The sequence below is a fragment of a genome, unplaced genomic scaffold (genome assembly GCF_019419815.1).
Source record: "Pyrus x bretschneideri cultivar Hongxiangsu unplaced genomic scaffold, Pyrus_bretschneideri_v1 Contig51, whole genome shotgun sequence".
Taxonomy (NCBI): Eukaryota; Viridiplantae; Streptophyta; class Magnoliopsida; order Rosales; family Rosaceae; genus Pyrus; species Pyrus x bretschneideri.
Window position 1 is genome coordinate 1,677,741 of NW_025999789.1, and position 12,597 is coordinate 1,690,337.

The following is a 12,597-nucleotide window of genomic DNA, read 5'->3' on the forward strand; positions in this document are numbered from 1 at the left end:
TTTTTTTTCTTTTCTTTTCAACTCTTTTTCATTTTTTCTTTTCTCTTCTTTTCTTTTCTTTTTTTTTTTTTTTTTTTCTAACCGTGCCTATGGAACATCAACTCACATCAATAATCCTTCCCCCACACTTATTTTCTGCGACACTTTAATCAAAGGGAATTCATTCATGCTTACTATGCTTCAAGAACAAGGGTAAGGATGGTCATAATCTAGGCTAGGTGAGGATAATGTGGGTTAACAAAGAAAGTAGGCTACACAAGGCTCAACGGTGTTAAATCCTACAAAACAAATGAAAATGGAAATATGGCAATTTGGCTATGGTGTTCACTACACAACTTCATCTTGAATATGTGTTATGCAAATCAATGACATGCTTTGAATGAAATGGGCATGAGTTCTAGCATTTGGAACTAAGTGATGAAATGCCTTCTAAGTAGTAACCAAGAAAAGAATAATGAGATCATGCAACGACTTAGAAAACAATGATGCAAAGATTATAACTCTCCAAATAACGTTTAGGCTCAAGTCTCACAGGGATGTAGCGTTTGTTTAAGTTCTTTCCTTCAAGCATGTTACAAAAACTGATTTTTTTCTTTTGTGATTACATGTGAATTCGTAAACTATAACTACAACCAAGCATAAACCAAAGAGTATATCAAACGTCCAACCATGTTTGTAACTTTCTTTAACCATCATGCAATTAAAAACCAAATCCTCATCATTGTGTTGGAAGGTGACCTACGACACAAACAAACACACAAAAACAACTCTTTTTGGGTTTTTCAAAACAATTTTTCAAATTTTTATGGTGTGGTATTTTCGGATTTTTAAGTCAACACACACTAAAACACTCTAAAATAGATTAAAAACACTTAAAAACAGCAAAGAACAAGTTTAAACATGTTAGGTGGTAATACCCTACGAATTTCATGCACAAAGTCTCAAAACAGAATGTTACCCCCCCACACTTAAACTAAACATTGTCCTCAATGTTTTAGACACAATTAAAAAAAAACATTACACAAAACATAAAGTAAGCAACAAAGGAAAGGGTTTAGGGACGCAAATCTGAGTGTGGAGCGATTCCCAAGTTCTTCCTTTGTTGATTGCATGGGTTGCCTCCCACGAAGCGCTTGCTTTAACGTCTTCCAGCCGGACGAAACCTTCTTCACTCCTTACTAGGGCCCACGGCTTCCAAGGGTATGTCATCCACGGCATGCTCCACAAAGGTGTCATAATAGGGCTTCAAACGATGCCCGTTCACCTTGAATTCATGTCCCGTTTTCAAGCTTTGGATTTGGACTGCACCATGAACAAAAACGTTAGTAATAACAAATGGTCCAATCCACTTAGAACGTAACTTACCAGGAAACAAACGTAAACGGGAATTGAACAATAGCACTTTCTGCCCAATTGAGAATGATTTCCCACAGATCATGTTGTCATGGAAAGCTTTGGTCTTTTGCTTGTAAATGCTTGCATTATCATATGCCTCGTGCCTTATCTCATCAAGCTCATTTAATTGCCATTTCCTTTGACTTCCTGCTTCATCGAGGTTCATGTTAAACTTCTTGATGGCCCAAAGTGCTTTGTGCTCCAATTCAACGGGAAGATAGCACGCCTTGCCATAGACAAGTCGAAAGGGTGACATCCCAATGGGAGTTTTGTACGTCGTACGATACGCCCAAAGTGCATCATCTAACCGTAAGCTCCAATCCTTCCTTGTTGGCCCAACAGTCTTCTCAAGTATTTGCTTGATCTCTCGGTTGGAAACCTCGGCTTGGCCATTCGTTTGAGGATGGTAAGGTGTAGAAACCTTATGGGTGACATGGTATTTCCTTAATAACGCTTCAATGGTCCGATTGCAAAAGTGTGACCCTCCATCACTAATGATCACTCGTGGCATTCCAAACCTTGCAAAAATGTTAGTTCTAATAAACTCTGCAACCACTTTAGAATCATTAGTCTGGGTGGCCTTGGCTTCCACCCATTTTGACACATAATCAACCGCAAGCAAAATATACATGAAACCATACGATGAAGGGAAGGGACCCATAAAATCAATACCCCAGACATAAAAAATTTCAACATTTAGGATAGAAACCTGCGGCATTTGGTCCTTTGCACTAATGCCACCCATTCTTTGGCATTTATCACATGTTAAGCAAAACGTTCTAGCATCCTTAAAAATACTAGGCCAATAAAATCCACATTGTAACACTTTGAGGGCCGTGCGTTGTGTGCCAAAGTGCCCTCCACATGCATATGTATGACAAAAACTCAAGATTGAATGACATTCAGAATCATGCACACAACGACGTATAATCTGATCGGGACAAAATTTCCATAAGTATGGATCATCCCACACATAAAACCGTGCATCATGCCAAAGTTTGTCACGTTGATGCCTATTGAACTCACTTGGAATACGTTTTGCCACCAAAAAATTAACTATATCGGCATACCAAGGTGTACTAACCTTTATGGACATCAATTGTTCATCGGGGAATGTCTCTGCAATGGGTAGAGGCTCCTCATTATGCACCATTCGGCTTAGGTGGTCAGCCACCACATTCTCCACGCCCTTCTTATCCCGAATCTCAATGTCAAACTCTTGTAAGAGCAAAAGCCATCGAATTAGTCTAGGCTTGGCCTCCTTCTTTGTGAGCAAATACTTGAGAGCTGCATGATCAGTAAAAATAATAACTTTAGTCCCAAGTAAGTATGACCAAAACTTATCTAATGCAAATACCACAGCAAGTAATTCTTTTTCAGTGGTTGAGTAATTTAATTGAGCATCATTTAATGTTCTAGACGCATAATAAATAACATGAGGTTGTTTGTCCTTTCGCTGTCCCAAAACAGCACCAATCGCATAGTCCGAAGCATCGCACATCAACTCGAATGGAAGGCTCCAATCTGGAGGTGTGATAATGGGAGCCGAAGTGAGAGCCTCCTTGAGGTGCTTGAAAGCCGTGGAGCATGCATCATCAAACTCAAACGCCACCTCCTTTTGCAGCAGTCGGCAGAGTGGCTGTGCAATCTTTGAGAAATCCTTAATGAACCGCCTATAAAAACCTGCATGACCAAGAAACGAACGAACCTCTCTAACCGAAGTTGGAGCGGGTAAGTGACGAACAAGGTCTACCTTAGATTTATCTACTTCAATGCCTTTTTCAGAAATAATATGTCCTAAAACAATACCTTGTTTAACCATGAAGTGACATTTTTCCCAATTAAGCACAAGATTTGTTTCAACACAACGGTTCAAAATCAAACTAAGATTACTCAAACAACCATCAAATGAATTACCAAACACACTGAAATCATCCATAAAAACCTCAATGATTTTCTCGACATAATCAGAAAATATGCTCATCATGCATCTTTGAAATGTAGCAGGTGCATTACATAAACCAAATGGCATGCGACGATAAGCAAATGTACCAAAGGGGCATGTAAAAGTAGTCTTTTCTTGATCATCCGGGGCAATAACAATTTGATTATAACCAGAATATCCATCAAGAAAACAATAAAATGAATGACCCGCTAACCTTTCCAACATTTGATCTAGGAACGGCAAGGGGAAATGGTCTTTCCTCGTGGTGGCGTTTATCTTCCTATAGTCTGTGCATACACGCCAACCGGTTTGGACTCGAGTGGGCACTAGCTCATTCTCCGCGTTCTCCACAACCGTCACTCCAGATTTCTTCGGCACACATTGGATCGGTGACACCCACTTACTATCCGAGATTGGATAGATAACTCCACAATCTAACAGCTTGATTATCTCCTTCTTCACAACTTCCATCATCGGAGGGTTAAGACGGCGTTGAGCCTCTCTAGTTGGTTTGGCCCCCTCCTCAAGAAATATGTGATGCATGCATGTAGCGGGACTAATACCTTTGATATCGGCCAACGTCCAACCTAGGGCAGATTTGAACTCCTTCAAAACACGCACTAGTTTCTCTTCTTCTTGTGCCGTGAGTGATGAAGAAATGATGGCCGGTAATGTCTCCTCTTCCCCCAAGAAAATGTACTTCAAATGGCCCGGTAATGGTTTGAGTTCAAGGATAGGTGCCTGAATTATAGATGGAAGCAATTTGTTAGTCGAAATGGGAATGGACTCACGGTTAGTATACTTACCATCAAGCTTAGGTGAGGACTCAAGGGTAGCCACAACTTCAAGTAATTCCTCACTAGGGGGCACGGCATGGAGTAGAGAATGTATGCCGTGGGCATGCATGCAATCTGCCCCCTTTGTTTTGAGTTCCATGCCTCGTGTAATGACTTTTTCAAGCGCATCGTCATTCAAATCGTCGAGATATCCCTGCGCCAAAGAGTCAATTATATCAATAGAAAAGCATGAATGGTCCTCACTAGGGTATTTAATGGAATCAGAAAGATTAAAATTAACAACTTCCCCATCGAATTCCATGGACAAAGTTCCACTATACACGTCAATCTTCGTCCGGGCCGTCTTCATGAATGGCCTTCCAAGTAGAATGGGCAGCGAAGGAGCATGGTCCGATTCATCCATTTCAAGGACATAGAAATCCGCCGGGAAGACCAAATGATTAACCTGTACAAGAATATCTTCCAAAACTCCCTTTGGATAGGCGTTAGATCTATCGGCCAATTGTATTATTACCCCATTATTTTTCAATGCTCCTAAGTTCATAGATGCATAAATGGAATATGGCATAACATTTATAGAAGCACCTAAATCAAGCATGGCAGATTCAAATCTAGTATTCCCAATGACACAAGGAATGGTAAAGCTACCTGGATCCTTGCATTTGGGCGGTAGTTTGCGTTGCAAGATGGCGGACACATTCTCACCAACCTTTACCACTTCCTTGGTCGACATCCTCTTCCTCGTGTTGCAAAGCTCCTTTAAGAACTTGGCATACCTCGGGACTTGCTTTATTGCATCCAACAGGGGTATGTTCACTTGAACTTTACGAAACGTCTCAAGGATGTCCTTTTCAGCTTCTTCTTTCTTCGTTTGCCTGAACCTACTAGGAAAAGGAACATTCAAAGGGAAAACATTAGCAGGAACTGAATTTAACACATTTTTACCTTTATTGGCCGAATTGGGCATATTTGGGACCATAGGGACTTGCGGCAAAGGTGGAATCACCTTTGCCGTGGGCAACCTTGTTTCTTCCTCTTCGATTCTTAGTTTTTCATCCTCTTCGGGGCTTGATGGTGATGGTGTAGGACCTGCCCCGACTTCTTTTCCACTTCTCAATAATATGGCCTTTGCGCTTTCGAAGCCTCCCTTCGGATTTGGAATGGTGGAACTAGGGAGTTGTCCGGGATCTCGAAACTTACCTACAAATTCGGCAATCTGCCCAATTTGTTTCTCAAGTTGATCCACCCTCTTATCTTGGTTTTGCATAGCCTTCGCTTGATCTTCCTGCCCATTAGACAACTTAGTTAGTATCTTAAGGAGTGCATCATTGTCAAGAGACGTACCTGAGGCACTTGGGCCGGATTGGGCTTGATTTTGGGGTGGGCCGTAGGGTTTGGGAAAGAACCCCGGGGGTTGTTGCCTAAAGCCTCCTTGATTCTGAGGTTGCTGGGAATCCCTCCACCTGAAATTTGGGTGGTCTCGCCACCCCGGATTATACGTGTTGGAATATGGATCATGTCTTGACTGATTTTGACTTTGAAACCCAATGGCATTCGCACTCTCCCATCCGCCATTCTCGATGAGTTGAGGACACTTTTCGGAGGCATGTCCTTGGATAGAACATACGCCACATACCACAGGTCCTTGTATCTTCATTCCCTCGGCCATCTGTGAAACAATAGAAGTAAGATTAGCCAATTGTGAATGAAGATCAGACGTTGAACTTACCTCATGTACTTGGTGCCGTGGGTGTCCTCTTTGGCCTACTCTCTCATACTGTTGAGCATTCAATGCTCGGTTTGCAATCAAGACCTTGGCCGCCATGGGTGTCTTGTCCACCAATGCTCCACCCGCCGATGCGTCAAGCATTTGTCGTTCAATTGGCAGGAGCCCCTCGTAGAAGTATTGCAGAAGTAACTCCTCATTCATCTGGTGCTGTGGACAAGAAGCAACAAGAGATTTAAAACGTTCGTAATACGTAGGAAAAGACTCACCATCTTCTTGCTGTATACCACTTATCCTTTTTCGTAAAAGGATGATTCGAGAAGTTGGGAAGAACTTCTCCAGAAAAGCCCTCTTCATGCTCTCCCAAGAAGTGACAGTGCCGGGAGCTAACTCATATAACCAATCTTTGGCTTTATCCATCAAAGAGAATGGAAAAACCTTCATCTTCAATATGCTTCCATCGACGTTGACGAGAGTCATACTAGAGCAAACTACTTCAAATTCTTTCAAATGTTTGTTAGGATCTTCCATGGACAAGCCATGGTATTTAGGAATATGATGAAGTAAACTTGACTTTAATTCAAACTCATCCGTCTTACCTTGGGCTGCCGTGGGGTATTGAATGCACAAGGGTGCGGCATTATCCAAACCTGAGGCGGAAAGCTCCTTGAGTGTACAATTGTCCACCGCCATGCCTTGGTCTTCTTCAAATATCCCTGCCGTGGGTTCTTCTTCCTTTTCTAGGCCTTGTTCGTCAAGCTCAGGTTCCGGGCTTGGCGGATTTGATTCGTGATGCTTCTTCCTTCGTCTCAAAGTCCTCTCAAAGTCACTGTCAAAGTCCGAGATACGCTCACGAATCGGTTGAGAACTCCGAGTCATGCACTAGTACATAAAACAAGAAAAAAAAAACAAAACAAAATCAGAAACTTCAACAAAATAAATAAATAAACAGAAAGTAAACAATCCAAGGGATTAGCAAAGTTGCTAATCCCCGGCAACGGCGCCAAAAATTTGATGCGAACTAAGTAAGCACACAAATTAAAACCCTCTTGTGACAATTGTAGTAAAGATGCAAGTAGGGATCGTTCTAGACCGGGGATTAGGAGGGATTACTAAATCACTTGGACACTGACTCAAAAACGTAAAACAAACGTTAAAAACACTAAACTAGACTCAAAGAATGCAAAACTAAACAATAAAACACTAAAACAAACCAAAAGACTCAAAGAATACAAAACACTTATAAACACAAATTAAGACACTTTCTAACTAAATTAGACACTAAGGTAAAGGGGGATTGAGGTTTTGACGAAAATAAATTAAATGCATAGATTGTAAATTTAAAGGCAGAATGTAAATATGAATGTGATGAAATATGGAATGAATGCTAGCTAGAAGGTTCTTCTCCACACATGTTACACTTGCATACAAAATGATTTTCAGTTGGTCTTTCGATAAATTATGAAACTCAACGCCCCAAATTAACCGTGAATTGCACTAATTAACCCTCAGTTTTTCCACAAGTTATTAAGTTGGATGATTGCATACGACAACCCAAAACATTCCCTACAAGTTCCCTACATGAATTGCATAATAGAGATACAAGCAAGAATCATTAAGTTCTATGAAAAACATAAGCATTGACGAAGCATTCGTTACTATGAATTGCATGAAACTTATGCTAAGAATTCATTCAACGCGATCGTTTTCAAGCGACCTTCATTACTTGTGATTATAAGATTGTAACTATTAGGTGAAACTCCCTCATAATCTAGCATCATATTCATGCATGAAAACTAAGCGTGCACTCTCAATCAACATACACAAATACGTTATCAATCAAATAGATGAACGAATTGAATCCACAACTTATGAAATTCCAACCAAAAGTAATCAATTCATATTGCAAGCATAAACATGGTTTCGAATCACCCCCTAGCTAACTAGGGGGATTTAGCCTCTCATGTTCACAAAAAGAGAAATACAATTGAATTTAAACATAAAGCATAAAGGGTTGATTACACCTAGAACGCCCAACGAATCCACTTGAATTTCTGCGCGTCGAAGCTCCTCTTTCCTCTTCTCCTTGCTGCGACAGTGAGGTTAAATGGTGTTTTTGGTTGATTTTCTGGTTTGGGAATGGGTTTAGGGTAGTGTGGTGGTGCGGCAAGGGTGTGTGGAGGTGTAGGGTGGTTTGTAAGGTGGTGGAATGGTGTAGATGGCGGCTGGAATGGAAGGGGAAGATGGAGAGAATCTGAGATGGTGTTGCGGCTGGATGGGGAAAGGCACGGCTGGAAGGAATTTTATGGGATGGTGGCGGCTGATTGTGAAAATATGTGGAAGAACTCTTGCGGCAGCAAGGAATTATATGATATATTGGCTGATTATTGTATTAGGTTGAATGATTAATGGGGGGGGCCACGGCAGAGAAGGAGTTAAAAATATATGGTGCTGCGGCTGTGTTGTTTTGTGGGAGAATTTGGGAGGTTAGTCACGGCTTAGGATGTGGCAGATGTCTTGCGGTTGTTATGAATTCTAGGAATATGGTGGCTGCTGCCCTTTTTTAATTCCTTAGGGTTATGGTGCGGATTGGAGTGTAATAGGTTATCAAGGTGGCTGCATGATAGAGTTAGGGTGAATGATAGTGCACGGATTAAAGATGAAGGGCTGATGGAATGCACGACTTAAATGAATTTTGAAGGAGAGGTGCGGCTGCAAGGGTGTAGAACTAGGGTTTAAAAGCATGTGTTTTAAGTGCAACCCTAAGACAAAATTGCCCTCCCTTGCACGGCAAGGGAAGGGAAGAAAATAAAAGGGCACAGCAAGGATGGATAAGGAGCCTAGGGTCTTCGTTTTGTGTCCTAAAGTACCTACAAGGTCTTCAAAGTGGCTAGAAAATACGGACGTTTAGATTAGGAAAGGTTACCAAAACGGGAAACTTAGGGTTAACTTTCCTAAAATAGGAAACCTTGTTTGAGTAGGATTCCTCGTTTTGGTAAGAATTCATCGTTGGAGTAGGATTTCGTCATTTCTTCAAGTCTTCAACTCATTCATTCCTTTTTCGCTCCAAAAGGCTCCAATTTGCATCTTCTTGCACACTTTGGCCTTGTAATCTGAAAATACACAAAAGTGACCTTAAACACTAAAACAACTAAATAAACACAATATAAATGCACGAGAACAAGCTAATTAAGTCGCATGAATATGCTCCTATCATATATCTACCTTCTATCTCTAAAAAAAAAATTAAAAATTAAAAACTAACAAAATGGTTACTTAACGTGCCCTAAGGTATACGTTTTCTCATACTAATGACTTCGTAAACTTGATATCAACACGAAGTTTAAGTTTTGTGGAACCGGAAAGAATTTGAGTTCATTTTTAATTCCAGGTGCATTTAATCTACACGTGTGGCTTCATAAAGTTATGCACTTCTTATTCTCAAGCGATGCTTTATCTAATCTAAATTACGGGAAGGAGGGATTTCAAGCTCAGGTACGGGATATGAGGAATTCAAACTTAGGTGGAGGATTAAAATCATACTATTCTAGCCAACTTGACCACATGTCAGCTTTTATAAACTTAGTTGAATTGTGAAATTTTGTGGACCATGCAGGATTTTAGAGTGTAAACTGTAGAAGGTTTATTTACCAAACTCAATTACAGATCACTTCGTTCAGAAAAGCTTCAAAAACAAGGAATAAAGGTTCGTCCGGTCCTTCTCAAGAAATTCCAAGCTTTCTCACTTATCATGGTGTTTCACGTTTGAGATGAAAACTAATAGAAGCAAAATGTGATTCATGCCTTTGTTCAAACATGCAAAAAGAAAATCTGCTCACACGTAAAACTTTCTCACTCGCACTGAATTGCCGAAAAAAGGATGCTCGAAGGTGAAAATCTGACATGAAAGTTTTATTTGATTGTTGACGAGCACCATCTTACACTGTTACATGGGAAACAAACCATCTTACACTGTTACATGGGAAACAAAATTTAAGTCGTTGTATTCGTCAACTCGTCCGTGCATAAATAGTTGATGATTTTAGCCTGTTTGTTGAAGATTTTACTAGTGTGATCAGTTTGGAGCAAATTATCCTCACCTGAATTTTTGATGTGCTATATCCTCTCTGCTTCTCTCGTGTTTTTCCCATTTTCCGCCATAGCTCAAACTTATAGAAACATGTCTTTAGGCTCATCACTCACTGCACGAAATGATAATTCAGCATCCTGGCAATCACCATCTGGTGAATTTGCTTTTGGTTTTCGACAGATTGGAAACGACGGTTTCTTACTAGCCATCTGGTTCAATAAGGTACCAGATAAAACCGTAGTGTGGTCAGCCAATGGAAATAGTGTTGTGGTGCAAGGATCCAAAGGTGAACTCACTGCTGTTGGCCTGTTGCTGCTCAATGATATCGCGACAGGCAAAGACACGTTGGTAGCTTCAGTAGGTACTGGGGTTGTTACATACGCAGCCATGCTAGACACTGGAAATTTTGTGCTGGCCAACGCACATTCGAACAGTTTGTGGGAGAGTTTTGGTCATCCAACCGATACAATCCTACCCGCACAGACAATTAATCAATGTAGCAGACTATATGCTCCCTATACGTCAACAAATTACTTGATGGGTAGATTTCTGCTTACACTAGAATCTGATGGAAATCTCAAGCTTTCTACAACAAATTTCCCCCAAGATTATCCCTATTACGGTTATTGGAATTACACCGATACTCTGCATAGTGGCTTTCAGGTCATCTTCAACCAGTCTGGCTCTGTTTACCTCACTGCAACAAATGGAACAATACTCAAGGTGGTATTACCCTACACATTTTTTAACCAAGATTTATACCAGAGAGCAACTCTTGACTATGATGGAGTATTGAGGTACTATGTATTTCGGAGAAGCAATGACTCAAGTGGCGGAACATGGTCTGCATTGTCCTTCATTCCCTCGAACATCTGCATGAGTATCGTGCAAAAGCAAGGCGGGCGAGCGTGTGGCTTCAACAGCTTATGTAATCAAAACCAAGGTCGACCGATTTGCCAGTGCCCATCTGGTTATACCTTGATGGATCCACATGATGCGTTGAAAGGCTGCAAACCGAACTTTGTTCCACATAGCTGTGATGGGGCCTCGTCGGAGAGTGATCTTTTCTATATGCAAGAGATGCAAAACGCGAATTGCCAGGCATCTCAGTATGACGAGTTTTATGGTGTAACTGAGGATTGGTGCAGGCAGGCATGCATGCCTAGCCGATTGTTTATGTGACGTTGCCAGTTACAAAATTAGTATGTGTTTTCTGGAGGCAATCCCTCTTCTCAATGGGAGGATAGACCCCAGTTATAATGGAAAAGCTTTCATCAAAATAAGAAAAGACAATTCTACTTTGGGATCAGCTGGTGCCGCGAAGACCAAAAGGAAGAAAGAATATGATTCAACTTTGATTGTTGCCGGATCAGTGCTCCTGAGTAGTTTGGGGGTTCTCAACTTCCGCTTGCCATTAATAACCTATATGGTTGTTTCTAGCGCATATTCTAGAAAAGCTAAGCCAATTCGATCTAATCCAATCATGTTAGGCATGAACTTGAAGTGTTTCACATCTGAGGGGATCAAAGATGCTACGAACAAAGTCTTGGAAGAAATAGGACGTGGTGCATCTGCAACAGTTTTTAAAGGAGTTTTGGCATCTGATAATGGGATTGGCAAGTGTGTTGCTGTCAAAAGTTTAGACGCGAAGGTTAGAGGAAATGATGTGGAATTCAATGCTGAAGTGAGTGCAATTGGCAGAACAAGTCACAGAAATTTAGTCCAGCTACTTGGGTTTTGTGACGAGGGTGAACACTGAATACTTGTGTACAAGTTCATGAGCAACGGATCTTTAGCGAGCTATGTTTTTAGAGAGTTGAGGCCAAAGTGGTTCCAGAGAAGGCATATTGCCTTGGGAATTGCAAGAGGGCTTAGTATTTGCACGAGAAGTGCAGCAGCCAGATTGTACATTGTGACATCAAGCCTCAAAATATTCTTCTCGACGACTCTTTCACCGCAAGAATTTCCGACTTTGGATTGGCCAAGCTATTGAGAATGGACCAGACTTGAACCACGACTGCAATTAGGGGAATGAAAGGGTATGTGGCTCGGGAATGGTTCAAAAACTTGCCTATCACAGGGAAGGTGGATGTTTACAGCTTTAGCATTTTGTCGTTGGAGATTATTTGCTGCCGGAAGAAATTTGAAGAAGACGTCGAGGATGAAAATCAAATGATATTAGCGGATTGGGCGTAAGATTCCCATAAGCAAAACAAACTGCACTTCTGTTTCCCAATGACAGTGAGCCCATGGAAGCCATCAAGGGATGGAGAAGTACGTGATGATTGCAATGCGGTGCATCGAGGAGGATCCATTGTTGAGGCCCACGATGAAGAATGTCACACATATGCTTGAAGGTACTGTTGAAGTCTCATTTCCACCTGATCCATCCTCGTTCATAAATTCGACATTTTAAGTGCTTGCTGTATAATTTCATATTTGTATGTTTGATTTTCTCGGGTAACAGTCTAAGCCATGAGTTTGGTGAGTCAGATAGTCCTTAATCTGCGGTAATTAATGTATTACTATGATAAACCTCATGCAAGATTGAATCCTCAATAGTATATAAAAGAGTTAAGTACAAATAACTACCTAACCTTTTGGGATCATTCCAAATCGGACATAACCTTTTAAATCATTCCAA

The 12,597-nt window shown here is 41.0% G+C and overlaps 1 protein-coding gene and 1 pseudogene across 1 annotated transcript; both read left to right on the top strand.

The window, feature by feature from the left end:
• The first annotated feature begins 10,043 nt into the window (after window positions 1-10,043).
• LOC125470655 (G-type lectin S-receptor-like serine/threonine-protein kinase LECRK2) lies at window positions 10,044-11,135 on the top strand. The gene has a single exon (XM_048569962.1). It carries the CDS (start codon window positions 10,044-10,046, stop codon window positions 11,133-11,135), a length of 1,092 nt encoding a protein of 363 aa, XP_048425919.1.
• Window positions 11,136-11,157: 22 nt separating this feature from the next.
• Window positions 11,158-12,328, top strand: LOC103954647 (annotated as a pseudogene).
• Window positions 12,329-12,597: the final 269 nt, after the last annotated feature.

What these genes read in the sequence shown, in the direction of transcription:
- LOC125470655 (XM_048569962.1), top strand. Translation starts at nt 10,044, where the DNA reads ATGTCTTTAGGCTCATCACTCACTGCACGAAATGATAATTCAGCATCC.